This window comes from Elgaria multicarinata, chromosome 15, assembly GCF_023053635.1.
Source record: "Elgaria multicarinata webbii isolate HBS135686 ecotype San Diego chromosome 15, rElgMul1.1.pri, whole genome shotgun sequence".
Taxonomy (NCBI): Eukaryota; Metazoa; Chordata; class Lepidosauria; order Squamata; family Anguidae; genus Elgaria; species Elgaria multicarinata.
In genome coordinates, this window is record NC_086185.1 from 33,215,784 (window position 1) to 33,243,005 (window position 27,222).

At 44.4% G+C, this 27,222-nt stretch overlaps 1 protein-coding gene across 1 annotated transcript in view; it reads left to right on the plus strand.

Moving 5' to 3' along the window:
• The first annotated feature begins 1,979 nt into the window (after nt 1-1,979).
• HEPH (hephaestin) overlaps nt 1,980-27,222 on the plus strand; it is an 82,429-nt gene continuing 57,186 nt past the window's right edge. Inside the window, exons 1-7 of the mRNA XM_063142119.1 lie at nt 1,980-2,149; nt 6,340-6,584; nt 13,925-14,137; nt 14,865-15,044; nt 15,846-16,100; nt 18,259-18,427; nt 22,307-22,446. Coding sequence (XP_062998189.1) covers nt 1,980-2,149; nt 6,340-6,584; nt 13,925-14,137; nt 14,865-15,044; nt 15,846-16,100; nt 18,259-18,427; nt 22,307-22,446 — 1,372 coding nt within the window. The remainder of the gene's footprint in view (nt 2,150-6,339; nt 6,585-13,924; nt 14,138-14,864; nt 15,045-15,845; nt 16,101-18,258; nt 18,428-22,306; nt 22,447-27,222) is intronic.

Genomic DNA, 27,222 nt, shown 5'->3' on the forward strand with positions numbered 1-27,222 from the left:
TTCTTATCGCCACCACCATCTCAGCTGTTGTTAAAAGTCCATTCATCATTTGTTTTTGTTCCTTTGTAATTTTCGGTAATTTTTGTTTTTCGATGTATTCATTAAATCCTGTCCTTTGTAGGTTCAAATAATATTGATAAAAAACTCTTTGTATTGCTTTATCAAATGTTAATTCTCTTCCGCTCTCTTTTATTTTTAATATTGTTTTCTCTTTCTTTTCTCAATTTATAAGCCAGCCATTTTCCTGGCTTCTTTGCTGATTCAAAACTTCTTTGCTTCACATATTCCCCCCCCCCCCCGGTATCCTGTATTGTTAACATTTATAGTTGTTGTTGAAGCATTTTAATTTGTTGAAGAATGCTGGCCTTTCCAGACATTTGTCTTAGGTCTTCTTCTCTTCTTTTGATCTCATTCAAAATGTTTTATATTTTCTCTTCCCTTTTCCTCTTCAGTTGGCTATTTTGTTGATCAAAATGTCCTCTCATATAATCCTTACTTGCATCCGACCATTCGAATATCTGTTCCCTCATTCAGATTCAATTCAAAATATTCTTTCAGTTTTCTTTTACTGCTGTCCACCATACTTTTATGGTTTCGTTTAATCTCCATCTAAATGTTTTCTCCTATACAGCGTAGATAAAGGGTTGTGGTCTGAAAAAGATTTAGGTAAGATTTCTATTTTGCTGACTTCTGTAAGAAATGCTTTAGTTGTCAAAATCATGTCTATTCTTGAGAAGGACTTGTGCCTTTCTGAAAAATAGGTATATTCATTTGAGTTGCCATTTCTATGCCTCCATGCATCTACTAACCCTGGATTGTCCATCAGGTCAAAAAAAACTTTTAGGGAGTTTGCCTTGATGACTTTGGATCTTTTCCCCTGATGTTCTATCTATTTGTGGTAAAATAACTCCATTCCAGTTCCCCATCAAACACCAATTATCATAGGATAAATCAGAAAGACTGGTAATCAATTTCTTGTAGAATTCCGCTTTATGATCATTGGGGGCATAAAACCCCAAGACCAACGTTGACACTAGGGCTGTGCACACCCTACCTGAACTGCTTTGGAACCTGATCCAGACCTTCCAGATCAGGCCTGAACTGGTTCGGGTCGATCTGAACCTCCCCCAATCTGCTCCGGAATTGGATCCGGAGCAAGATCCAGAGGACCAGATCGATATTTGGGCCCCATTTTGCCCCCCCTTCCCCACTTACTTGCCTCTGCGGTGGACAGAGGTGCTGAATAAGCCCCCTCCCCCTTACCTGGCTCCGCCATCCTCCGCCGCATGGACTGTAGTGGTGGCAGATGGCAGAGGCAGGTAAGCCCCCCTCCCTCACCCCCCACTTACCTGGGCCTCAGTTGAAGCCACTGCTGGACTGTGACGGAGGCAGGTAAGCCCCCCTCACCCCTTACCTGGCTCCTCCACCGTAGCCACATGGACTGCGGTGGCGGCACCAGGTAAGCCCCCCTCCCCACCTACTTACCTGCATTTGGAACTCTGGATCGAGATGAAGCGATCCGCAGTGGAGCGATCCGCTTCGCCTCAATCCGTAGCTCCTCTGACGCGATTCGGATCCGCCCTTAGCGGAGGCGGGTCAGGTCACTGTGCTCCTGATTCGGGGATCCAAATCAGAGCAGAGCACAGCCCTAGTTTTTAGCATTCCAATCTTTTAGTTCTGCTGTTTTAAAACTGTGATTGCATTTTTAATCTCTGCATTGCTCTGAGGTTTTGCTCTGGTTGCACTTATATACTGCAGTATAAACCATTATATTTTATATTGTATTTTACGCTGTATTTTGTGGTTTTAATTTTTGTGAACTGCCCAGTATTTTCTACATTCACAATACTGAACTACAGGGACCAATGGTCTGTGTCGGTACAATGTTACTTCTTGTTCTGATGACTCACACAACACTTTTTAAAATTTCTTCCCTTTCTGAAGACCTTGACTCCTGAGCAGACCGTCTAACTGCTGAGATGGCATCCTATCAGCAAATGTTGCACACTACACTCTGCATCCACTTCCTCATACTTGTTTTGGCAGAAGGCGCCACGAGAGTGTACTATCTGGGTATCTGTGAAGTGGAATGGAACTATGCTCCCTTGGGGAAGAACACAGTCACGGGACAAAACATCACAAATGACCTGTGAGTTTCATTTCTCTGTTCCCAGGACCCAACCTAATCCAGTTTGACTGCAGCGTTGCATGTACATACAAAAGTGGAGGCTAATTATCCAAATGGATTATATATTATTGACATATGTCTGATATTTGCTGGCTTAATGGTTAACCTTTTCTATCTAAAGAACAGGAGAGTGTCCACACAGTGATCATGTAACCTGCAAAATATTTATTGCCTATTGCAGGGGAATGGGCTAGCTCATATGAACCAATTATATTATTCAGTTCTATATCCGGGACCTAAACTCTTCTGTTCCAATAAGTACCACAATTTGAGTGTTCAGAGAGTGCTTGCTCATGATCTCAGATGTGATGTGGAGACCTGTGATTAGAATCCCCCCATGAGATTTTGTTTGTTTGTGTTTACATCCGGGGTGGGCTTGTGTTTATCTCAGGGTGAGGGGTCTTGGGGCCACCCCCACCCCCACAGGCTGTGCTCTGTGGGATGCCACCTCATCCAAGGGGCACTGCATGAAGAAAGGTGTCAGAAAGGGTTGAATTTGACAGTTTTAGCATTCCATTGCAACTAGAGCTCTTAAAGAGTTAAACTTAGCTCAATAAGAATACTCTGTAGACGTTACAGAGCACCATTTCACCCACCCTCCAATTTTTGCTGCTTAATGGTTGCACTGGTGAGGGGGATGGTGATAGGGGGCTCATGGGCTGTGTGTTGCCCATCCCTGGTTTATTTTGAGCCTCGGGGTGGGGGGATAGGAATTGGGCCACAGTGCTAGGTAGAGGTGTGAAGCCTTTCCTCGTAACATCTTCCTGATTAAAATCCCCATCCCAATTGGCTATTTGCCTTGTGTGTTTGTCAGGGTGGGTGGGTTGGTTTGACATTGTTCATACCATGTGGGTACCTGTTGTTTTTCTCTGTGGACAAATAACAGCTACAGGTAAGTGGGTGGCTTTAATTGGGGAAACAGTGCAGTGGAAAAGGTTAAACTCTGCTCACTGTGGTCCCAATCTCATTTGGGCGCCCCTTCAGCTGCTAAAAACAAATTAATTTGTCCTTTAGTGGCAGCAATAGCTCTCCAGGGATCCAGGCAGGATTCTTTCCCAGCCCTATCTGGAGAAGCCAATGATTGAACCTGGGACCTTCTGAATACAAAACAGGCTCTCTGCCACTGAGCAGTCCAGTCCACCATTCCATCTGCCCCCCCCCCCCCCATTTCTCACTGACAAGGATAAATGATTGGTTTGCCTCTTTTTTCTGTCTGGGTTCATTAGCAATCTACATACACACACAGAGAGAAATGCTCAGCCTGCTCCAGGGTCTGACTCATTAATGTTTGTATACAGATTCACCTCTCACCTGTAAATAGCAATAAAAACACACCACTGCTTGCATGGACTTAGGATTTCTAATGAGTGTTTTAACTTTGATAAAAGCAGTTAATGATAGGCCGAGGTCACATAGATCACTGCCAGAGTAGAAGCGGATGTTTCCATTGGTATTTTCACACTGCAGGGCAAGGGGGTCACCAATTGCTCAGTCACTGGCCAATTTCTGCTGAATTCCCCAGAATCCCTTGGTGGTTACTAGTATTCTTGCAAAAGTCACTGAAGTAGGTGGGACCTATCTGGTTTCGGAAAGGCACTTCTGATGTTTCTCAGCAACAGGAGTACATTCAGCATCTACTAAACATAACCTTTAAGCAATTCAGAATGTGCATTCTTGCCTTTGGTGGACCGTATGGAATAGCCCACAGAAATGTAGGTTAGCATGTTTCTGCTCTAAGACAGAACTGAAAAGCATTAAATGTCTCCTAGGGTGTGTCCAGACAGGTCCTTTATCAGGCAATTGCCCTGTCTCATTCAGGGAATTTTAGGCTGTGTTTTCCTACCACTTCCAACTTTTTTCCTTCCATAAAATAATCTATTGAGGAGGAAAAGATGTAATTATTTTTGTCTGGCATTATTAGGAGCCATCCACCTGGAAGAAACATGGTCTTAAAGAAATAGTTCCCTTAAGTTGTTGCTTTTGTCACTTGCTAGTACAATTAAGAATTTAACTCTCCACGTATTGTATATGTTTAAAATAACTTGGTTGACTGTAGTTGATATATTTTGCTGCTCTTCTGCTTTTATTCACATCTAACTGAATAAAAGAGCAGCAGGACCAGACCTAGCATTATCCAGAGAGAGTCAGCCACCTCAGACAGCAATGGCTGGTGGGCAGACAAGGTAGTGGCAGTGGTGAGGTTTCTCCAGAACTGTTTGTGTTGCCTGGAGAGCTGTAACGCATATTGCCTATAATCCACTTTACTTGAGAATTCATTATGCTGCAGGTTGCTTCCACACTAGTAGTTTAATCTGGAAATGTCATCCGTTCATACTATCTGTTGTGAAACAGCACTATTTTACAAGAATAAAATGGGGGTGGGGGTGGGGAGGTGAACAAAGTAATAGCTACTCCAGTGCCAGAATACAACAGCAACTGACTCATTAAGGGGCAATTTAAAAGCCATGCAAGGATGGATGGGGTGGACATAAAACCAGTCCAAGTCCTACTATCTCCTACTTCAAGAAATGCTGCCATTAAACTTGACAAGGATAAAAATGCTTTCTCATACTCAGTAGAAATCAATAAAAGAGGCAGAAATGGCAGTGAGGAAGGTACGAATTGAAGTTGTGAGGGTGGTCAGGGTTCTGGAAACAAAGCCCTATGAAGAGAAACTGAAAGAACTGGGCAAGTTTAGCCTAGAGAAGAGAAGATTGAGGGGAGACATGACAGCACTCTTCAAATACTTGAAAGGTTGTCACACAGAGGAGGGCCAGGATCTCTTCTCGATCATCCCAGAGTTCAGGACACAGACTAATGGGCTCAAGTTACAGGAAGCCAGATTCTGGCTGGACATCAGGAAAAACTTCCTGAGTGTTAGAGCAGTATGACAATGGAACCAGTTACCTAGGGAGGTGGTGGGCTCTCCCACCCTAGAGGCATTCAAGGGGCAGCTGGACAGCCATCTGTCAGGTATGCTTTAGGTTGGATTCCTGCAAGTGTCTATAAAATTTCCTAAACATTTTGGGCAGAATGAAAAGCATTTTAAGGCACCTGAAAACTTTTATTTTCTCTTCTGTTTTGTGACACACAAGTCTTGCTATTTCCCTGTCAAATCCTTGCCAGCGCTTCTCCCACGTTTTTGCAATTCTAGGCAAGCAACAAAAGCAGGCGGTCCATGAAGCTCCTGGTGGGCCATCATACATGGCTGATGGGCTGCATTTATCTTGGGATCCCCGTCTGACAGTCATGCAGACGGGTCTGATGCCCTTCCAAGTTCAGTGGGGATTGTAATTTTAAGCATGCATGGGATTAAAAACATAAGGACTTCTGTGCTGAATCAAACCAACGGTCCAATCAGGTCTAAGGTTGAACGAATCTGTCAATTTTGCTTTTTTCCTGCATTTAAACTTTTAAAATCTTAAAATTCTTTCCACCTCAAATACAGAGACATTTGCTAATTCTTATCAAAGATAAACTGAAACAAAATCTTCCTCGGCCATCTGCCAGGCAAATTAAATAGGCACACGGAGAAAACCATGATGTGCCTGCCTGCCGTGAAGCTGCTAAAGTTGAAGGCCCTGTCAGAAATTAGAAGTGGCAACTCCAGTTCATCACCACAAGCGTGGATGAGTGCACAGCGATTTGAACCCAGACTTTAAAATACTTAGCAGTCAGTGCTCTCGGCCCGATTGGAGGAGTCTGTCAGTTTCAGGTTTTTCTCACATTGTGGTTTTTTTTTTAATCTCTCTGTGATTAAAATTTTTTAATCTCTCCTTCCTCAAGATTGAGGAATTGGCAAATTTTGTAATTTCTGCTCAAAAATGAAAAGAAATGAAATTCTCACCCATCCTGAATCTGGCCTAGCCTGTTTTCCATCGTGCACAACCAGATTGGCCATGTGGACTGGGAATGATGGGAGTTGGAGTTCAATACCTCTGGAAGGAACCCAGTTGGGGAGGGCTGATTTGGAGTGTAAGTTCTCTTTTGAAATGATTCCATTCTGCTTCCTGCCCTGCATTAAAAACAGACATACAAATAGCATAAGAAAAGCTCCAAAGGACGTTCAGCATCCAGGCACTAGGATTAGGCACCAGCATGGATATAGGTGAGACCTGATGCTGTTACTGTTCTTCTCCCCTCCTTTTCAGGGTAGCCTCTAGATTCCTCCAGCCTGCCAAGGACAGAATAGGCAGCGTCTACAGGAAATCTGTCTATAAGCAATACTCCGATTCCACGTACACGTCAGAAGTACCCAAACCTGACTGGCTCGGATTCCTTGGGCCCATCATAAGAGCTGAAGTCAGTGACACCATCATCGTACACCTGAAAAACTTTGCCAGGCGGCCATTCACCATCCATCCACATGGCGTCTTCTATAAGAAGGACTCAGAAGGTAAATGAGCTTCCTCTCCACTCTGCCTCAGGAACATCCATGTGGTTGGCAGCTTGCAGGAGCCTTTAACAAGCCAGGATCATCCACACACACACACACGTGGCCCTTTCCTTTTGAATATAGTGCATTCAGTACCACATGGCAAAGCACGGTTGAAACTTGGGGATGTTTCAAAAGCAGTTTGCAATGGGGAATGGAGAGGGCTGCTCTTCACAGAAACACCACTGCAGTCCCTGGGGTGTGCCTCAATGTGCTTTCTAAGTTATGGCCACCATTTCTCTTTTCTGTTTCATATTGTTTATAAGCAGATGGGCACAAACAATGGGATAAACAGCCCCAAGCATTGCCTCTACTTATATTGCTTTTCTGCCTGATCTCAAGGGCTCCGGTGAGTCATCATGTGTCCTTAGCACATTTGCCTGAACAGGCATGGAGGGGAAGTGAGGTTGTGCCCCTGATCCTACCCCATAGATGTCTGCAGGTTGCCTCATGGAAGAGGAGCTTCTTCTCCACTGGAGCATCATCATCATCATCATATTTCTTGCCCACCTCTCCATTTTGATCGAGGTGGGGAACAACAATCAACAATAAAATACTTAATACTCAATTAAAACATAATATACATAATATACATTGTTAAAAACATCCTAAAAACATTTTTAAAACATCTTAAAATTCCACTGGATAGGCCTACCAGAAGAGATCAGTTTTTATAGCTTTCTTGAACGCTAGTAGACTGTTAAGTTGATGAGTCTCCTCCGGCAGGCCATTCCACAGTCTGGGAGCAGCAGAAGAGAAGGTCCTCTGGGTAACAGTTGTTAATCTCGTTTTTGCTAGCTGAAGTAGATTTTTCCCAGAGGACCTGAGTGTGCGGGGTGGATTGTACGGGAGAAGGCGATCCCGCAGATAGCCTGGACCCAAACCATGTAGGGCTTTAAAGGTGATAACCAACACTTTATACTTTGCTCGGAAACTAATTGGCTAGTGAAGAGATTTTAAAACTGGTGTAATGTGGTCACCCCTAGGTGTACCATTGACCAGCCTGGTTGCCATATTTTGAACTAGTTGAAGTTTTCGGACTAGGCACAAAGGTAGCCCTATGTAGAGTGCATTGCAGAAGTCGAGCCTTGAAGTTACCAGTGAGTGCACTACCATCTTTAGGTCTTCTAACTCTAGGAAGGGGTGCAGTTGGCATATCAGCCGAAGCTGATAGTAGGCACTCCTGGCCGTCACATCTATCTGGGCTGTCATTTGGAGCAACGGACCCAGAAGCACCCCCAAGCTGCAAACACAGTCTTTCAGGGGGAGTATAACCCCATCCAGAACCGGTTGACACACCTCCAAACCCAGGTTGCAGCCTTTGACAGCGAGCACCTCCGTCTTGTCTGGATTCAGCTTCAGTTTGTTTTTCCTCATCTAGCCCATTACCAACTCTAAGCATTCATTCAGAGGAGACACACTATCCTTAGCTGACGCTGTTGTCGAAGGCACAGAGAAATATATTTGGGTGTCATCAACATACTGATAGCACCCTGCCCCATGCCTCCAGATGATCTCTCCCAGTGGTTTCATGTAAATATTAAATAGCACTGGGGAAAGGATGGCACCTTGTGGTACACCACACAGCAGCTCCTTTGAGGAGCCGCTCTCCCCAAGCATCACCATCTGGAACCTGCCCAAGGGGTAGGACCGGAACCATTGAAGCACAGTGCCCCAGATTCCCAATCCCCTCAGGCGATCCAGAAGGATACCATGGTCGATGGTATCAAAAGCCACTGAGAGGTCCAAAAGTACCAGCAGAGACACACTCCCCCTGTCAATACTCGGGCTTAGATCATCCGCTAAGGTGACCATAGCTGTCTCAACTCCGTATACTGCTCTGAAGCCAGTTTGAAATGGGTCTAGATAATCTGTGTCATCCAAAACTACTTGGAGTTGGTTTGCAACCGCCCTCTTGATCACCTTACCCCAAAATGGTAGATTTGATATTGGTCTATAATTATTAAGATCCAGGGGGTCCAGGGAGGGCTTTTTTAGAAGTGGTTGTACCACTGCTTCTTTTAAGCATGATTGAAAAATACCCTCCCTGAGAGATGCATAAATAATATGTTGTAATTGTGATCTAACTGCATCTCCTCCCTTGGCGACCAGCAAGTCATTTTTCTCACTCGTCCAAGCAGCTTGTCCACGTCCTCGGTACTCACCAACTGAAACTGATCCAGTGTAATCCTACATGCGGAGTTGCTGGACATTCCATTGTCAACTTCTGTTATAATGAGTGCGTCTAAGTCTGCCCTTATCCGAAAGATTTTATCTGTGAAATGATCATTAAAAGCATCACAGCAAATTACAGAAGGCTCTAAAGCTGGGTTCAGGTGGGAAGATGTCTGCGTTAGACCCCTCACCACCCTGAACAGTTCAGCTGGATGCCAATTCGCAGACGCAATGCGGGCAGAGAAGAAAGCTTTCTTCGCTGAACGTATTGCCACCCCATAGGAACGAAGATGTTCTCTATGTCGTGTCTTGTCAGATATAAGTCGAGTTTTCCACCATCGATGCTCCAGTCATCGTCCTTGCCACTTCAGCTCCCTGAGATCTTCTGTATACCAGGGTGCCCAATTAGAAGCAGACCGGAGAGGACGTTTGGCAGTGATCATGTCAATAGCCCTAGTCAGGTCTTGATTCCATCTGTTAACCAGGGCTTCAACAGAATTGTCGACGATACCAGCCATAGAACCCTCTAGGGCTTTCCGGAGTCCAAGAGGATCCATCAGCCTTTGAGGGAAGACCATCTTAATAGGTCTGCCACCCCTGCAGGGGCAGATAGTAGACATGATACTAACCTTGACCAGAGAACGATCTGTCCGTGACAATGCAGAAATATTTAGCACCTCTGCCCACAGATCTGTCTGTTCAGAACTGAAAACAGCATTGAGGGTGTGACCTGCTGAATGTGTGGGTCCAGAGACCAGTTGGGATAGGCCCATGTTTGTCATGGATGCCATGAACTCCCGAGCTGCACCAGACAGACTGCCCTCAAATCGGATGTTGAAGTCACCCAGGACCAAAAGCCGGGGTAACTCCAACACCAGCTCCGAGACCAGGTCTGTGAGCTCAGCTAGGGAGTCTGCTAGGCAGCGGGGTGGCCGGTACACTAACAGAATCCCTAGTCTATCCCTGGTCTTCAGACACAGGTACACACACTCGATGTGATTCAATTCACGAACTGGAAGTCTGGTCAAGTTGAGATTATCCTTATAGACCAGAGCTACTCTGCCACCGCCCACTTTCCCTCACCTGCTCACTAACACAGTACCCAGCTGGGAGGGCCTGAGCCCATGTTGGACCACTGTCATCTCCCAGCCAGGTCTCTGAGAAACATGCCAGGTCAGCCTCCTCATCTAGAAGTAGGTCATAGATGATATGGGTTTTATTTTTAATTGACCATAGGAACTGTCCACGCATACAGGGGACCTTCTTCCTATTTAAGGTTCGACAGTCATGTGGTCATGAACATACGGTTTGCACATGCGTAGGATATTTCATAGCGAACACATGGAGGGGTGAAAGCTGCAGTCTTCTCTCTTCTATGCTCACAACAACTTTAACACTGTAATCCAATCTCAGTTACCTAGGAGTAGGCCCCACTGAGTACAGTGAGACTTATGTCTGAGAAAAATATGCATAGGATTCTGTTGGAAGCTGGTGTCCAAAGAACCCCACAATTGGTTCTCTCTACCCACGATGCCACAAGTCAAGCAGCTGTTCCAGAACAAAAGAGAAAGCCCCTCCTCTTTCTAGTAAATCTGCTAGACTTGCTTTCCCAAACCTGGTGCTTCCTGGATATTTTGGACTACAATTCCTAGCATTCTTGACCATTGGCCATGCTGCCCGGGACTGGTAGGAATTCAGTCCAAAACATCTGGAAAGCACCAGGTTGGGCTTTTATGTATGACGCTATGCTAGGATACAGGATGGTAGAGTCAGGGTCAACTTACATATGACATTAAACACATTTTTAAACATAGTGCTCTTCAGTCAGCCAGAGGGCCCCGGCCAGCAACATGCTCCCATTCCAGATCCTGGTGTCATACCAGTTTACTGCTGAAAATCCTCTCTCTGGTGCTTTTTGTCCCCAGTGGTACTGGGTCCTGATCCATGTTCCTGGGTTGGAGTCCTGTTGCTGCTTTTTTGTCACTTTAAGCATGCCTTTTTAAGCACATGAAAAACCATACATGGCTGCTTCTAGATGAGGCTTTAAGGGCTTCCCCCCGCCCCAGCTCCTCTTTTAATGTGGCCATTCAAATTTACTTTTTGATTTAGGAAAGATTTGAGTCCTCATCCACACATGATGAGCTATGCACATGTATCTGAGGATCTTTAATGAAAAGTCATGGTGTAATGTCACAGTAATTGAGGAAAAAGTGACAGACAAACTAGAAATCAGAATAATAGAATAAGCTATTTATTTCAAAAAGAGAGAATATTCAGACTGGATTGGCAGATATGTGGTTACATCAATAAGGGGAGGCAGACGTGGTAGGAACATAAGGCCAAATAAAGAGTAAGGGGTGAAAGATGCCAGATAGATCCATGGAGATCCTAACTGGGTTAGAGGAGTCAGAGTGTAAAGAATGCTTTACTAGAGGCAGCATGGCTCATCTGCATGACAAGTGAAAAAGAGAGAAAAGGTGGGGAGGGGCGGAGCGCAGGTATCACCTATGCTGAAGTAGAGGGGGGCAGAAACACCTTCTTGGGAGGGGAGGTGGTAGAGAAGGTCCCAGGTTCAGTCCCCAGCATCTCCAGGTAGGGCTGGGTAAGAGTTTTGTATAAAACCCTTGAGAGTCATTGCTGCCACTCAGTGCTGACAATACTGGCCTAGATGGGCCTGTGGCTTGACGCTGTCAGGCTCCATCACACCAGCGATTTATTGCACTCTTGTCATGCCCCAAACGGAATTAAAGCACCCTTCAGACCCCATATTTCCTTTGTTGGGGGAATGTGCTTTGAAGGGAGACCTTGCTGAGGAAAGAGGAGGGTGGGGTGGTTCTCCACGCCCGTTTCAAATAGCTTGTGTTGAGCCGGTCTAACATAGTTTTGCTGCTCCAACCCTACCCTCCTTTCCCACAGTTCCCTCATTTTTAAAGATAAAGAGATGAAACTTGGGACCATGAGAGCTCTTAACTGTGGTTTTAGGCTTGCCAAGTTTGAATCAGATCAGTTCATCCCTTGATTTTTTAGGAATTTTTAATCCCCCCTAAATCATTCCTTCCCATTAACACACACATACTGTACCTCTCCAATTCTGTGCAGAGGTGATTTAAGGCAGAATTGGAGGGGTGTGTGTGTGTGTGTGTTCAATGGAACTTGTTTATTGCCAGGGTTTGATTCCCTTACACAAGAGTAAATCCCATTCATTTCAACTGCATTTACATCCAAGTCATACTACAATCCCATGCATGCTTACCTTTGGGTTGCTTCTGAGTAAACATGTATAGAACTGACCTTTAATAGTGTGGTCACTCGCTTTTTTTTAAAGTCTAAAACATCAAACTGGAAAGAAGTGCTTTGCAACCCTATGCTTACTTCTGAGGTCTTACATTTGTTTACTCAGAAGTAAGTCTCTCTCTGTTTAATGGGGTTTACTCAAAGGTAAGCCTGCATGGGATTTTAGTATGACTTGGATGTAAATGCAGTTGAAATAGGATTTGTTCTTGAGTAAGGGAATCAAGCCCAGGCAATAAACAAGCTCTATTAAACACACACACCTCCAATTCTGCCTTAATCTACCCTTGCACAGAATTGGAGAGGGGTGTGTGGGTGTTAATGGGAAGGAATGACTTGAGGGAGGGGGAAATTAAAAATTCCTAAAAAATCAAGGGATCAACCAATCTGATTCTGACTTGGCATGCCTAATGACCTACTTAAGTGCTCTCGCAGTCCTAAGTTTCATCTTTTTATCTTTAAAAATGAGGGAGCTGTAAGCATTTTGGTTAATTCCCATAGGAACTCCAATGAGTGAGGGGGGAAGGCTGACATTTGATCATAATGTCCATCAACGAAAAGAACCAATGAACTGGTGTGTTTGTGTGTGCAATAGCAGCAGGAAAGCAAACAAGTGAAAAGAGAATTCACCGGTATAGCGATGATCGTGAAAGTGAGGAGCGCTCGCTACGCCTATAAAATGGAAGTAAAAAATGTGGAGGCAAACCAAGGGGAAAAAATAGGTGTGGAAGTGTGGCCTCAGCTCATATGCTGTGGGGATCAGAGGGCAAGCAGAGCCCTGAGGCCTTCCTTAAGCCTTGCGTCATTCTTGGATACACAGGCTCGGCAGGGGAATACCAGGCAGGGTGTCCCGCTGGATTCCTGGCTGGGCTGAATATAAAATAATGAAAAGTGAGGTGGTGAAGAAATCATGGGGGAGAAGAGGCACAGGGAGAGTGACGTTCGTTTAGGAGGTGGCTGGGTCACGAGCCTGAGAGTCCAAACCTGGATTCCTTGGGCAGATCAGGCTCTCTGCTCATGCTTTTAAATCCTTGGTTGGGGTGAAGTTTCCACCTGCTCCCTTAGGATCAAAGGAGAGGGAATGGGGATGATGAAGGGTGGGCTGGGGCAGGGGTTCCTTGCTTCAGGCCAAAGTGCAATAGACATGAGGGAGTTGAGGTGGGGGGTCCCCAACCTTGATAGAAGCTAGTGGCAGTTGATGTATGTCCTGGCAGTAGCCGTGCCTTGGTAGGAGGCTTTCCCTTGCCAGGGCTCTAGGATGGCCAGTTCAAATGGGTGCACCTTTGGATGGCCTGATTGCATTAGGAGCTGTTCAGGGAGGAAGTCACCTGACTCTTCCACGGAGTGGGAGGAGAGCTGGTTTATTGCCCTGTATGCCCAAGGTTTTTCCTGGACAAAATGAAGGTTGTGGAGTCAAAATTGTAGGGAGAGTTAAAATGTTAACAAGGCTGAGCCTCTCAGTAGTATCTCCCTAGTCCTGCACCATCCGTGGAACCATGCTGGGTCATTTTTCACAAATACTGTGATTGTTAAGTGATACTCTTTAGGCAATCGTGCTAAGAGGTGGAAATTATTATTATTATTATTATTATTATTTAAAACATTTGCATCCTGCCCTATATCATTAAGATCTCAGGGTGGTGTACAAGATATCAGGGCAGCATACAGCATCACATAAAAATAGGACTCGTTTCGTTGACTCAAATCACATGCAGTGCTGAGATTTGAGCCATCACAGCACAGCATGAAAGGATGGTGTAAGTTGACACATTGTGAACTAGATTTCTTGTGCAAGCTAAAACTGGCTGGATGCTCCCATTGCTTGACTCTTCCAGGGTCTCTGTATCCTGATATGTCATCACAGGACCTTAGGAAGGACGATGCCATCCCACCAGGGGGGAGCCACATGTATACTTGGACCATTCCTGAGGCCCATGGCCCAACGGCTGATGATCCAGGTTGTTTGACATGGATCTATCATTCGCACATCAATGCGCCAAAGGATATTGCCACGGGCTTAATTGGGCCCTTGCTGATATGTAGAGAAGGTAAGGGTGCCACTTAAAAAATTGCTTGGGTTTTGTAGCCTGCTTTAAAATGAGCTCAAAAATGGTGCGATAAGCAACAAAGGTTATTTTGATTTAAACAGGCTTCTAGTCCATATTCACTTTAACAATACCACAAAGGACAGAAAGGTAGGAAATATGCCGCTGCTTTTGAAATTCCCAGAATTGGAAAAAGAAGAGGTAAGGCCAAACAGCAGACCCACATTAGAATATTATCTTTTGCTGTTAGGTTTTATTATTGATTTAAACTGATGTATATCTTGCTCTTGGTTGTTGTTTTAATGTGCTTTGTTTATTGTAATGGATTTTGCTACACAAATAAACTACTTACTCTGCCGTTGAGCCATGGCATCCTCCCCTTACAATCCCAGCATTTTCCATTTTGAGATTCCATCTGCCATTATCTGTAAAGGTGTGGGAATTACTGCATGGTTCGCTTCTCCTACACCTTTCTGTTAGCCCTGGAAGATCCAGACCCTATTGGAGAAGCCAATGCTCCAGTCTAAAATATGAGTAGGGACATGAACTGTTGCCAAGAGGCTCCCAGGCAGGGCAGTCTGTGTGCCATTGGACAAGGCCAGAAACTGGGCCTCTGACCAGGCTAGCTTTTTGAGCAGAAGAGTATTATCTCAGAGGCAAGAGAGATGGTTTTCATGCTGGTGGAGATTCAGGAGATTCATGTCTTCACTCATGTCCTCTCCTGGCCCAGGAACTCTGAAAAACCTTTCTCAAAACCGCCGCGACATGGATCTTGATTTCTTTCTGATGATCAGTGTGATTGATGAGAACGAAAGCTGGCACCTGGGTGAAAACATTGCCTCATTTTGCAGTGAGCCAGGCACTGTGGATGAAGAGGACGAGGCCTTCAAGGAGAGCAACAAGATGCATGGTGGGTGCTCCGTTCTTGCTTCCCTAGATATCAGGCAGAGTTCGCTATGGCACATCATCTCTGAGTTTCAGGACCTCTCTTATTGGAAAGGGCAGAGATGAGTTAACTGCAGGGCTGTTGGCCACTGACAGAATTTCAGGTGATTCCATCTCCTTCCTTAATAAATTAATTTAAATCACTTATATATGGCCAAAACCTCAAAATAGGTGCTATTGTAGCTTTCATTTAGTAAACTTTAAGTTATCTCACTGCCAAGCTTTTACTGGGCACCAAACCAATAGTTTCCAAGATTGGGTTGGACAGGGCACTCTCAGAAAGCACCCCAAAGTCCCCAAAAGGGATTGGACTGCAGTAAGGTAGCAAAGCAAGAGTAGAGATACGTATTCATACCTATATGTATTTAAACTCATTAAGGGTTAGTGTGGTGTAGTGGTTAGAGTGAGACAGGAGGCTCAAGAGTTCTGTGTTCTAGCCCTCACTTGGCCATGAAGTTCACTGGGTGACTTTGGGCCAGTCACTGACTAAACTACTTCACAGGGTTTTTATGAGGGTGCAGTGGAGAGGAGGTGAATCGAGTGCACCATCTTGCAAGAGGGGAAAAGGCAGGATATACATGTAATAATAAATACATAATTTCTATCCCACCCCATCCAAGGGCTCAGGAAAGTAACAATAGTCAAAAATAAAATCATTAAAAATAAAGCCAAGCACATACATGCAGACATGCACGTGCGCATGCACACACACACTTGAACTGATGCTGAAGCTTCTTTGACTGCTGTTTTGATCTTTGTTCTGCAGCAATTAATGGTTACATATTTGGAAACCTCCCCGAGATGACCATGTGTGCTGGGGATCATGTGTCATGGCATCTCTTTGGGATGGGCAGTGAGACCGATGTCCACACCGCCTTCTTCCATGGACAGACCCTCATTGTCCGGGGCCACAGGAGTGATGTGGTCAGCCTCTTCCCAGCAACATTTGTGGCAGCTGAAATGATCCCTCACAACATTGGCAAATGGCTGCTGAGCTGTGAGGTCCATGATCATCTACAAGGTGAGGCAACATCCCAAATGGAGTTCCCCCAGCCACTCTGGCCATGGGTTGTTCTCTGTCTTCCTCGACTGCTGCAGAAAGTGGGCCTGAGCCATAATTTCCTGTTTAACAGAATGTGGACAAGTGGACCTCCAAGTATTTTAGACTACAACCCCTATCAGCCCCAACCAGCATGGCCAACTGTGCAAAAATCTGTAGGGTACTAGGTTGCCTATGCCTGAATGAGACTGCAACCAGGTCTAAATATAGAACTGATTTTTATTTTATTGTTTTGGTAAAAAATTTAAACTGACAAAGACCGAGCAAGTAAATTTGGCGTTTTCAAATGTCACATTTGAAATTCAATGATATTCTGAAATTTTACAGATTTTTCATTCACAAATTTCAGATTTCACATTTGAAATTCAACTGCACCACACAAAGCTAGGGTTGCAGCTGGCGCTGGGGGGATTGGCCACTCTCCCCATGTCCAGCTGAGTCCCTTCCTCCATGCTGAGAGGCACAGGACTCCTTACCTATCTCGGTATTGGGACCAATTCTTTTCAATTTGTTCATAAATGATCTGGAATTAGGAGTGAGCAGTGAAGTGGCCAAGTTTGCTGATGACACCAAATTATTTAAAGTTGTTAACACACAAAGGGATTGTGAAGAGCTCCAAAGGGATTTCTCCAAGCTGAGAGAGTGGGCATCCAAATGGCAGATGCAGTTCAATGTAAGCAAGTGTAAGGTGATGCACGTTGGGGCAAACCCCCCAAAAAAACTTCAATTATAACCTGATGGGATCTGAGCTGGCGGTGACTGAACAAGGAAAAGATCTTGTGATTGTGGTGAATGAGCTCAATGAAAATGTCAACCCAGTGTACGTTCACTGTAAAGAAGGCAAACTCCATGTTAGGCGTTATAAGAAAAGAAATTGAAAGCCTCATCCCACGTACACTTTTGTTCTGGTTTACCCTCGAATTATCTCATTTCGCTTATATAGTGCTTATATAGCATATGAAAACTTGTAAACTTACACCTCTGCTGTAGCGCATTGGGGAGATCCGTTGAAGTTCACTCACACATGTTGTTATCCCCGCCCCCAAGATCTTCTTTGTACCTCCTCCTACAGTTTATTGGTTGTTTGAAGTGGGGACAACTCTCCCTCGGACAATAGGGATTGGGATTTGCTTCTCTTGTTACTGAATGCCAAAGTAGAACATTACGTAAGACTGCAGTCAATTCTTTTGCATGCTTACTCAGTAAATAAACCCCATTGAGTTCAATGGAATGCATTTCCAAATTAGAGCCCCTCAGACTGCAGTCTTAATTTTTGCAACTTTAAAAAGAAAAGAAAAAACGGGGTGGGTGTCTGGGGTGAGGGAGCAAAGCGAGGTAGGAAGTGGCCATCTCAACTCGCAGTGTACGGAGGAGGAGACTTCAAATGCAGCGCCAGGAACTCCAATGGCAGAGAAATTGAGAGGCAAATCACAGTTAGTGAGAGGATTAAGCCATCCTTTCCCATGTGGGGGCTCCCAATAAAAACTGGACCCCCATTGTTAAAAAAAAGAAAAGAAAAAGGTGGGAAGATGCAGGATCCCCCCCCCCCCATGGAGAATGTTTCCATCTCTGTTTCCCCTTGTATCCTGCCATCCCCCACTCACCTTCATATACTCAAAGGAATGGAAGACCATTTACACCTAGGAAGCCTTTTAAACTGACCAAAAACAAGCAAAAAACAAACAAACAAACAAAAAACAACAACCTACCCTTACTCCAATCCACTTTGTAAAGCTGCTTCTTTTTTCTACCTCATTGACAAGCTTGCAAATTTGGCTGGGCTCAGCCAATCAACGGAGGAAACAAACCAGAGTTGATTGTATCCCCCACCCCTGGGCTGAAACTCATACAAAACCCAGATTACCCTTATTACCCATGCTGTGGGTTGATGTGTCATCCAAGTGATAGTAGTGGCTATCCCACCCTACAACCCATGATTTGCAGAAAGGGTTGTAGGATGGGTGAACAGTTACCACTATCATGGATCGATTTTAGACAACATGGCAACCCCTGCGACACAAGATGGGTAATTAGGGTAATCCCGGTTGTGGAAACAACTAGTGCTGTGTTGTTTCCCCAGCTGATTTATCTTTTATTTCCTCTTCTGTGCTTTCTACAGCGGGGATGGAGGCTCTCTACACAGTGAAGAACTGCTCCTATCAAAACCCAGAGCTTGCCCTGCAAGGGAAACTTCGGCAATATTACATAGCAGCCAAAGAAGTCCAGTGGAATTATGGACCTTCGGGACTAGACCAGAGCACTGGGAAAAGCCTGCAGGAGCAAAACAGGTAAGGCGGCTTTTTTTTTAATCTGCTAAGTGGATTTCCAAAGCTAGCACACTTCCATTGGGAATGCACTTACAGTGCTGAAAGGAGTTCATCTCAGAAGATTTGAAGTTTGAATCGAGTGGTTAAACCTGTGAATTGCCTGGTGCAACCTGTTCTAAACCTTGCCTAGTTTGAGGGCCAGTGTGGTGTAGTGGCTAGGGTGTTGGGCTGGGTGTTGGGAGATCCGAGTTCTAGTTCCCACTCAGCCATGGAAGCTCACTGGCTGACTTTGGGCCAGTCACAGACTTTCAGCCCAATCTACCTCACAGGGTTGTTGTAAGGATAAAATGAAGAGGAGGATTATGTACACCACTTTGGGTTCCTTCGAGGGAAAAGAGGCAGGATATAAATGTAATAAAGAATTAGTTTGAAACTTGTTTAACTGTAATAGCTTTATATAAGAACATAAGAACTGTGTTGGATCAGACCAAGGGCCTATCTGGTCCATTATTCTGTTTCCATGGAGTCCAGCCAGGTACCTTATGGGTAGCCCACAATACAGACGTGAGTGCAATAGCACTCCCCTAGTTGTGGTCCCCAGCAACTCCTGCCATGTGAGGCAATCTGCCTTCAGTACTGGAGGTAATATATAGCTGTCATGACTAGTAGCCATTAATAGCCTTATCCTGGGCATTATAGGTTGCTGTCATAGTTGTTGTTTGCAAATGCTGAGAGCTCCCTAGCCCTTTCACAGAGCCCTATCTGGACAACTGCTGGGGGTGGCCACCTCCTTCCAGCAGCCTGTTTGGGCAGTCAGCCTAACAGCCATTCACCTTTCCTTGATGGGCTTCATCATAAACCAGAAAAAGAGCCACACTGCAACACCTTGGGGCGATCCTGATCATGACAGTGTTTTCCATATGTCTGGCTCCCCACGGAGAACAGACATGCTCCCCCCCTCTGTTTACCCTCTCCCCACTGTTGGCCATGCTGGTCTCCTGCCTTGGGATCATTCCATGGGCAATGCTAGTACTGTCCTTCCTGGCTCCTTGACTGGAGGAGATCACAAATTCAGTCCAAATGCAGATCAGCCTCACTAGGGAAGTTCCTTACTTCCCTGGACTAGTGGGTCTTGAATCTACCCCAAAGGAAAGGGGTGCCCTCTCACAATAAGACACAGTACAGTAGTAATGACCAGTGCTTGCCTGGAGGGGTGGGGTGCCATTTTCTGCTCCCTCCTACACAGAGGCTATGTTTTAAAGAAAAGCCAGGAGTCGACGCGTTCTCTTAAGTGTTTTATTGCTTTGGTGTTTTATTGCCAATTACCTAGCCATAAATCTATGGCCGAGAATGCAGGAGAACCTGCCGCTGTTGCAGATTCAAGTGGAAAGAAACCCAGTCCTTTAAAAGTGGAATTCTGAAGTTCCCTCCAACAACCTGGGCCACAGGTTCTGAAGTGCAAGCCTACTGGTCCAGGTCAAAAAGCCAAGCAGGGGATGCCAGTGTCACAGAGCCAAGAGCAAGTGGGAGTCAAAGTCCAGTCCAAGTCAGAAGCCGAGTCAGTCGTCCAGAATGCAAGGGTCAAGCTTTCAAGCAGAGTAAATCAAGCTGGTCCGGGTCAAGAATCCAAAGTCACGGTCAGGAGGCAAGGCGAGGAAACACAGTGGCTACCGGAGGAGCAAAAGGTGTTCGCCAGGCCAAGCCTGCATTCAGCTTCTTCCTTTTCTAGCCCTGACAGTATGACCCCATCCAGAACCCAGCTATGTCTCATTCCTTCACCCTTTGACCCAGCCCCTTATTTAAGCTCAGTGTCTTTTCCCTGCCAATTCTGCAGGCACATACTTCGTCTGACTGCCTGAGTCTGTTCTGCCCTTTTCTTACGTCTCCTTTTGCGAGGGATGGGTGGTTGAACTGCCTCCCTCTCAACTTCTGCCTCAGGAGAGACAGGCAGAGAAAGGTTCTGACTGGCCCGCTGTTCGTCCAATAGACCAGCATCCTCTTCAATTGCACAGCTATGAAACCGACAGGAGAGGGGCCTACACATGAACCTCTTAGAGCTTTGATCCATCCGCCTCGTTCTTCTAGTAGTGGAACACCTAGTTAATGGTCATCAGGTTCTGACCCAATCAGACTGCACAGCAGTGACAACTTAGGTAAATCTCCAATGGGGATCATGGGTAGGTGCTCTGTGCACAGAGGAGATTCCCCTCCTAATAGTTTGGGCAGTAGGTCATCCCCTGTCTTTCTACGTTGTGCACATAAAGGACATTCTAACATGGTAATGGACTGACTAAGCCATCTGGGACTTGATCCAACCAATTGGGGCCTTCATCCCCAGGCATTCAAGCTGGTGAGGGGGTCACTTCAGGAATCCGTGCTTGGACCTGTTCACCTTTGCAGACAACATAGAATCATAGAATAGTAGAGTTGGAAGGGGCCTATAATGCCACTGAGTCCAACCCCCGCTCAGTGCAGGAATCCACCTTCAAGCATACCTGATAGATGGCTGTCCAGCTGCCTCGCGAATGCCTCTAGGGTGGGAGACCCCATGACCTCCCTAGGGAATTGGTTCCATTGTTGTACTGTTCTGACAGTCAGGAAGTTTTTCCTGGTTTCCAGCCGGAATCTGGCTTCCTGTAACGTGAGCCCGTTATTCTGTGTCCTGACTGTGTCCTGACTCTGATTCCAAATCATGTGAGGTACTGGTTCCCCTCTATTCAGCCCTGGTTAGGCCTCATCTAGAGTATTGCATCCAGTTCTGGGCTCCACAATTCAAGAAGAATGCAGACAAGCTGGAGTGTGTTCAGAGGAGGGCAACCAGGATGATCAGGGGTCTGGAAACAAAGCCCTATGAAGAGAGACTGAAACAACTGGGCATGTTTAGCCTGGAGAAGAGAAGATTGAGGGGAGACATGATAGCACTCTTCAAATACTTAAAAGGTTGTCCCACAGAGGAGGGCCAGGATCTCTTCTCGATCACCCCAGAGTGCAGGACACGGAATAACGGGCTCAAGTTAAAGGAAGCCAGATTCCAGCTGGACATCAGGAAAAACTTCCTGACTGTTAGAGCCGTACGACAATGGAATCAGTTGCCTGGTGAGGTTGTGGATTCTCCCACACTAGAGGCCTTCAAGAGGCAGCTGGACAACCATCTGTCAGGGATGCTTTAGGGTGGATTCCTGCATTGAGCAGGGGGTTGGACTCGATGGCCTTATAGGCCCCTTCCAACTCTGCTATTCTATGATTCTATGGGATGATCGAGAATCTTTCCCTGTCCTACTTGGAATTAACAGGGATTAAACCTGGGACCTTTTGCATCCAAAGCATGTGCTCTCCTGCTGGATGACAGCTCTTCATCCCAAGGGTCTTTTGCAGGCATTTATGTCCTTCCCTGGCCAGCTGCACAATCAGCCTTTTTATACTGTGCGATAACTCTGTTCATCTCCCCAAAAAGTTAGCTCAATCTTCCCTGTGTCGCCCGCCTGCAAGCTCTAACAAGGTGGTCGGGCTGGCTTCTGTCCAGGTATCCAATTGTCAGGTCAGAATTTTCTTTATTGGTGAATATTAACATTTTGTGTTTCAAATACTGAATCTTGACTTGCTTGTTCAACTAGCTCTAGGGTTGTTTTGGGTTTCCTTTTATAGGTTTTATATTGAAATGTGAGGTACGTACCTTCACTGAAAAAAGTCAACAAGCTTCTACACAAAAGTCCTGTTGGCTTGTCAAGGTCTTTTACATAGTTAAGGATGAGAAAATACTGTGGTCCCTGACAAGGCTGGATTTGCAAAAACAACAGTGCAACCCTTTGTTAAAAAAAAAATGTTGTAAAATGTACATGTTGCAAAAAAGGTATCTGTTGCAAAAAGCTATCCAAGAAACCTGTGCATGTTTGTGCTTAGTTTCGCAGAGCAGTATTTTAAGCAGAGTTCCGTTTGGATTGGGGGGACATACTGGAAAGCCAAATATATTGAATATACGGATGGAACTTTTCGGGTGGAGAAAGAGCAGATGGAAGAAGAGAAACATCTTGGGATACTTGGTAATATGGCAAAATTGAATTTCTGCACCAGCAGGGATGGCTTATTTATTTATTTATTTATTATATTTGTTACTTCTCCAAGCAATATACAATCAATCAGTTTAAAACAATTTAAAAATATGTAGCCAATCAGATGCAACACAACGCTAAAATCCAATAGAACAAAAATAGAGAGTAAGCATAATGTCATCCATCATCATATAACACAGAGAGAGCTCAAACAACCTTATTGAGGTTAAAACAACATAAAAGCAAGCAGTAAACTATCAAAATCAGGCTTTAAAATAATGGACAACTGATTAAGCTTCAAGAGTAAATCAGTAATAAATGTGAACACCCCACCCTGCAGGAACCACCTGGGAACAATCAAGAAAGAGGGGGAAATGAAGGAGCAATTCATCAAGCCATGGAAAAGACAGGAATTACAAACAGGAAACTTTAAAATTAACAGCACAGGTGACCTTCAAAGCTTCAACAGTGCTTTTCCTGCCCACATTAGAACTAGGCTGAAAGTTCCACAGATATATTTTCGCAGTAGGGTTGAAAAAGCAAGACATTTTAAGAGACAGGAGAAATATCACAAAAAATATAGAAGGGGGAGGGCTTATCTGTGGCAGCAATGTTTTCTGCCCAACAATGAACAAAGCGAAGTTATATATAAAAGGAAGGGGAAAGTCTCTACTACCACTGCTTTTCCATTAAGCTCTCCACCCTGCCCTGTACAAAATTTGCCCAAACTCCACTCACTCCCATTTCCATGCCCACAAAAGAGGGAGGGACAGGCATTTTTGGCTCTACTAAAGTCTACCAGATAGGTTGGTGCTGCAATTGTATATTACTACAAAATTTATCACAGATCAGCTCCGTAGAAAAGATACTACCCCACACCCACCGTGCCAAGGTGCTGTGAGAATTTCAGCCGAGTTCAGAGAAACCAGGGAATTCTCAGAGGGGCAGCAGGTGCATCAGTGCCCCAGCTAATAAAAAAGTGCCAGCACTGCATCCCTTCAAGATCTCAGAGTCCCAGTCTCACGCTTGCCAATTCCTCTGCCGTGTGAGATCATACCGAAGAGAATCAGCTTTCATTCTGGGGAGGTGAGCGAAAAGGGAGGCTGATGTTCAAGCCTGCAGCAATTTGAATAAAATTTTATTAGTCTGTGTTTCCTTTTAAAATAAATAACCTTCTATTGCATAACCCCATCTTTCATTCCATTTCTTGTAAAACAACTCAACAAAGATTTGGATAAGCGCTAAGCAGCTCAAATCTTTTATGGTTGTAGTTAGCAATTTATTCTGGATATTACCAAGTGGTCTTTAGTTGAAATGTTTTTCTTTAAAATAACAACACTTGTGGCACCTTAAGACTGATATATATATATATATATATATATATATATATATGTATGTATGTATGTATGTGTGTGTGTGTGTGTGTGTGTCATGAGCTTTCCTGGACTAGAGTCCAGTTCAGATCAGATGAAATGGACACAAAAATGTTTGCCATAATAAATGTGTTAAGGCACAATCCTATGGATGTTTAGGCAGAAGAAAGTTCTATAACTCCCATGCTGGCTGGGGAATGCTGGGAGTTATAGGACTTTTTCCCATCAAAACATTCATAGGATTGCCCCCTTACTCTTTAAGTTGCCACAAGACTCTTAGGCTGTGTTCAGACAACATGCTAGTCAACTGTGGGGTAATGAGCAATTCAACAGTTGTTTATCTATTTATTTATTTATTTTATTGCATTTCTATACCGCCCAATAGCCAAAGCTCTCTGGGCAGTTTTCAAGGGGTACTCCCCACACAACAATAATCAACCATGGTGTGGATTAGGATCAATGTTGAGTTGACTATTTATCCACGCTGAGTTGACTCCCACCCCACCCTCAGTCCTCCTGCTAGTATCCCATCAGCCACGGCTGGCAAAAATCAATCAATCAATCAATATTCTGCCAGCTGGTGCCAGCCACCACTTTGACCGCTCTTGTCTTGTGACTCTGTGGCTGATGAAATAACCAATGGTGGCTGAGGAAATAACCAACTGTAATGGATGCAACTTCCCGTGGCTGAGTAACATCTGGAGTCCTGAGCTCCCGGTCGTTGAAGCGTTTATAAGAAAATATCTCACTTCTGAGAGCAATTAAGAGTGAGTAAATTTTGACAGACTGAAGCGAAAGCCTCTGGCACTGAAAGCGAAAGGAGCTGGAGTTTTAAGAGGGAGATAAGGGGAGAATAAATCAGTTTTGTTACTGGTCTGAAACTGGTATTTGGCGTTTGGTGTGTGGCCGAAAGCTGATGTCTGGAGACCCTAAATCTTCCTCTAAAGATCGGAAAGTACATAAACAACTTGAGCTGCCGTGCTGGGGTAGACATCCCTCAGATAGGAATTTGGCACGTTTAGAAAGGATCAGAGATAAGGAGCAAGATAAGAGTGACACGGAAGCGGAAGTGGAATAAAGGAGTCAAGGCAGCTCCTGTTAAGAAGCCAGATATGACTCCAGAACAGATGCTGGGGAGTGTCAGAGAGCTGATAAGGTATGAGCTACAAACATTCCATAAGGAAGAAGAAGCAGCTAGGGAAAAACTGCTGCAAAGAGTGGAAGAGAAGATGAGAGAAGCTATTGAAGAGGTTAAGGAAGACACACAAGTTTTGCAGACAAAAGTGGCAGAAATGCAAAGAAAGTCTTTGATTCAAGACCAGAAGCTGGAAGAACACGAGGTCAGATTTGAACAATGAGAGCAAAGAATAATTTTTTTACAGGATCGGGACTGCCATTGGAATCTTCGCATCAGATGGGTCCCTGAGGTTTCAGGTGAGAACCCTAAAGTTCTGAGAGGCATGATCCTGGAATGGTTGGGGACTGTGACCAAAGAGCTGGGATGGGAAGAAGCTGATCTGGAACATGTCTACAAAATGGGCCCCAGAAGGAGTATTTACCCAAGAGACATTATCATAAGATTTGCAAGCTCTTTCAAAAAAGATCAACTGATGAAAGCAGTAAGGCTGGTTCCCGGGATGCTGATGTTCCAATCAAATCCAATTCAAGTTTTCAATGATTTCTGTCTGGAAACCATTAGTTGGAGGAGGAGTGTGAAACCATGCACTGTGGTTTTGAAGAGAGCTGGAATAGGCTACAGCTGGGGGTACCCAGTATTTTTTAAGTTTGTATATGAGGGACGCCATCATAGAATAACATCAGCTTCGCAAATATGCGCATTGTTGCGGGAGTTGGGGCTGATCCAAGGCGACAAAGAGATGGAAAACAAGGAGGTGGAATCTGAAACAGAAGAAGGAGCAGTTAGAGGTATTGCTGTAGGGAATGCAAAGAAGTGAGAAGGGAGAAGAAGACTGACCAGGAGTGTAGACTGGAGGTTGCCAGATACCAGGAGTTGTCGTCCCCCCCCTCAAGGGTAGAATTGCCATGTGGGAGGTTGGACACCTCCAGAGAAGAAAGGGGGGAAGGGCTTAAATGTGGGGATGGGTGGGGGTGGGTGGGAGAAGAGGGGGGAATGTATGTATATATGTGTTGTTGTTTTTTCACTAGAGGACCATTTGAAAGAAAAGACAATAATTATATGGAGAATCGAATGAGAATTACTAGGTTAAACATCAAAGGGTTAGGAACAGTGTTAAAAAGACAGAATAGAAGCTTTACTGAACAGAGATAAAGTGGATATTATATTTTTACAAGAAACGCATCAAGTTAAAGAAGGAGTTAACAAACTTAAATTGAGGTGGGCAACCACGTATGAAAAAGCATATGGATCGTCAAAGTCTAGGGGTGTAGTGGTGATAATCTCGAAGAAATGTGGTTTTAATGTGTTACAAGTAAAGAAGGATACAAGGGGGAGATTTATAATAATTCAAGGAGAAGTGGGCCGAGAAAAGTACACATTGGTGACTATATACGCCCCGAATGAGAATCAGGTGGAGTTTTACAAACAAGTGTTTAGAGAAATTGGGGGGGGGGTCTGCAAAATGGATCAAAGATAATGGCTGGAGATTTTAATATGGTTTTAGATAAAAAGAAAGATAAGTTGAAGCCTACAGCACAAGAAAATCATAAAAATATTAAAGGGTTATATAAAATTATGGAAAGAAATGAGATGCAAGATGTGTGGAGGTGGATTAAAGGGCATGAATCATAGTACACATACTTTTCCTCAGCTCACAATAATTATTCTAGAATAGATTACATTTTTGTATCAAAGAGTTTAGTGTCAAAATTAAAAAATACAGAAATAGGAATAATCAAAGTTACGGCTCATGCTTTAGTTAATGTAGATATCGAAATACAGAAGGATTATAGGGATGCTAGAAGATGGAGATTAGATAACAGATTACTTAATATTATTATTATTATTATTTATATAGCACCATCAATGTACATTGATGTACATTGTACAATGTAATAGGGGGAAATTGTCAAGAAAATTGAGAAAGAAATGGAGGATATTGGGCAATCAATGACACAGGACAATGTACCCAAGCAATATTACTGGATTCGATGAAAGCGGTTGCTAGAGGGATTTGTATTAGGGAGACGTGTAGGATGAGGAGACAACAAGAAGAGAAAGCAAAGGAATTAGAGAAGGAGATTAAAAAATTGGAGGGGGAATATATTAAAAATAGAGATAAGCATTCATATGTGCAACTGCAGGCAAAGAGGAAGGAATGGGAGGAAAGGAACACTGAGGAAATACAAAATAACTTGCTATATTTAAAAAGAGAATTTTTTGAACATAGTAATAAAAGTTCTAAATGGCTGGCCA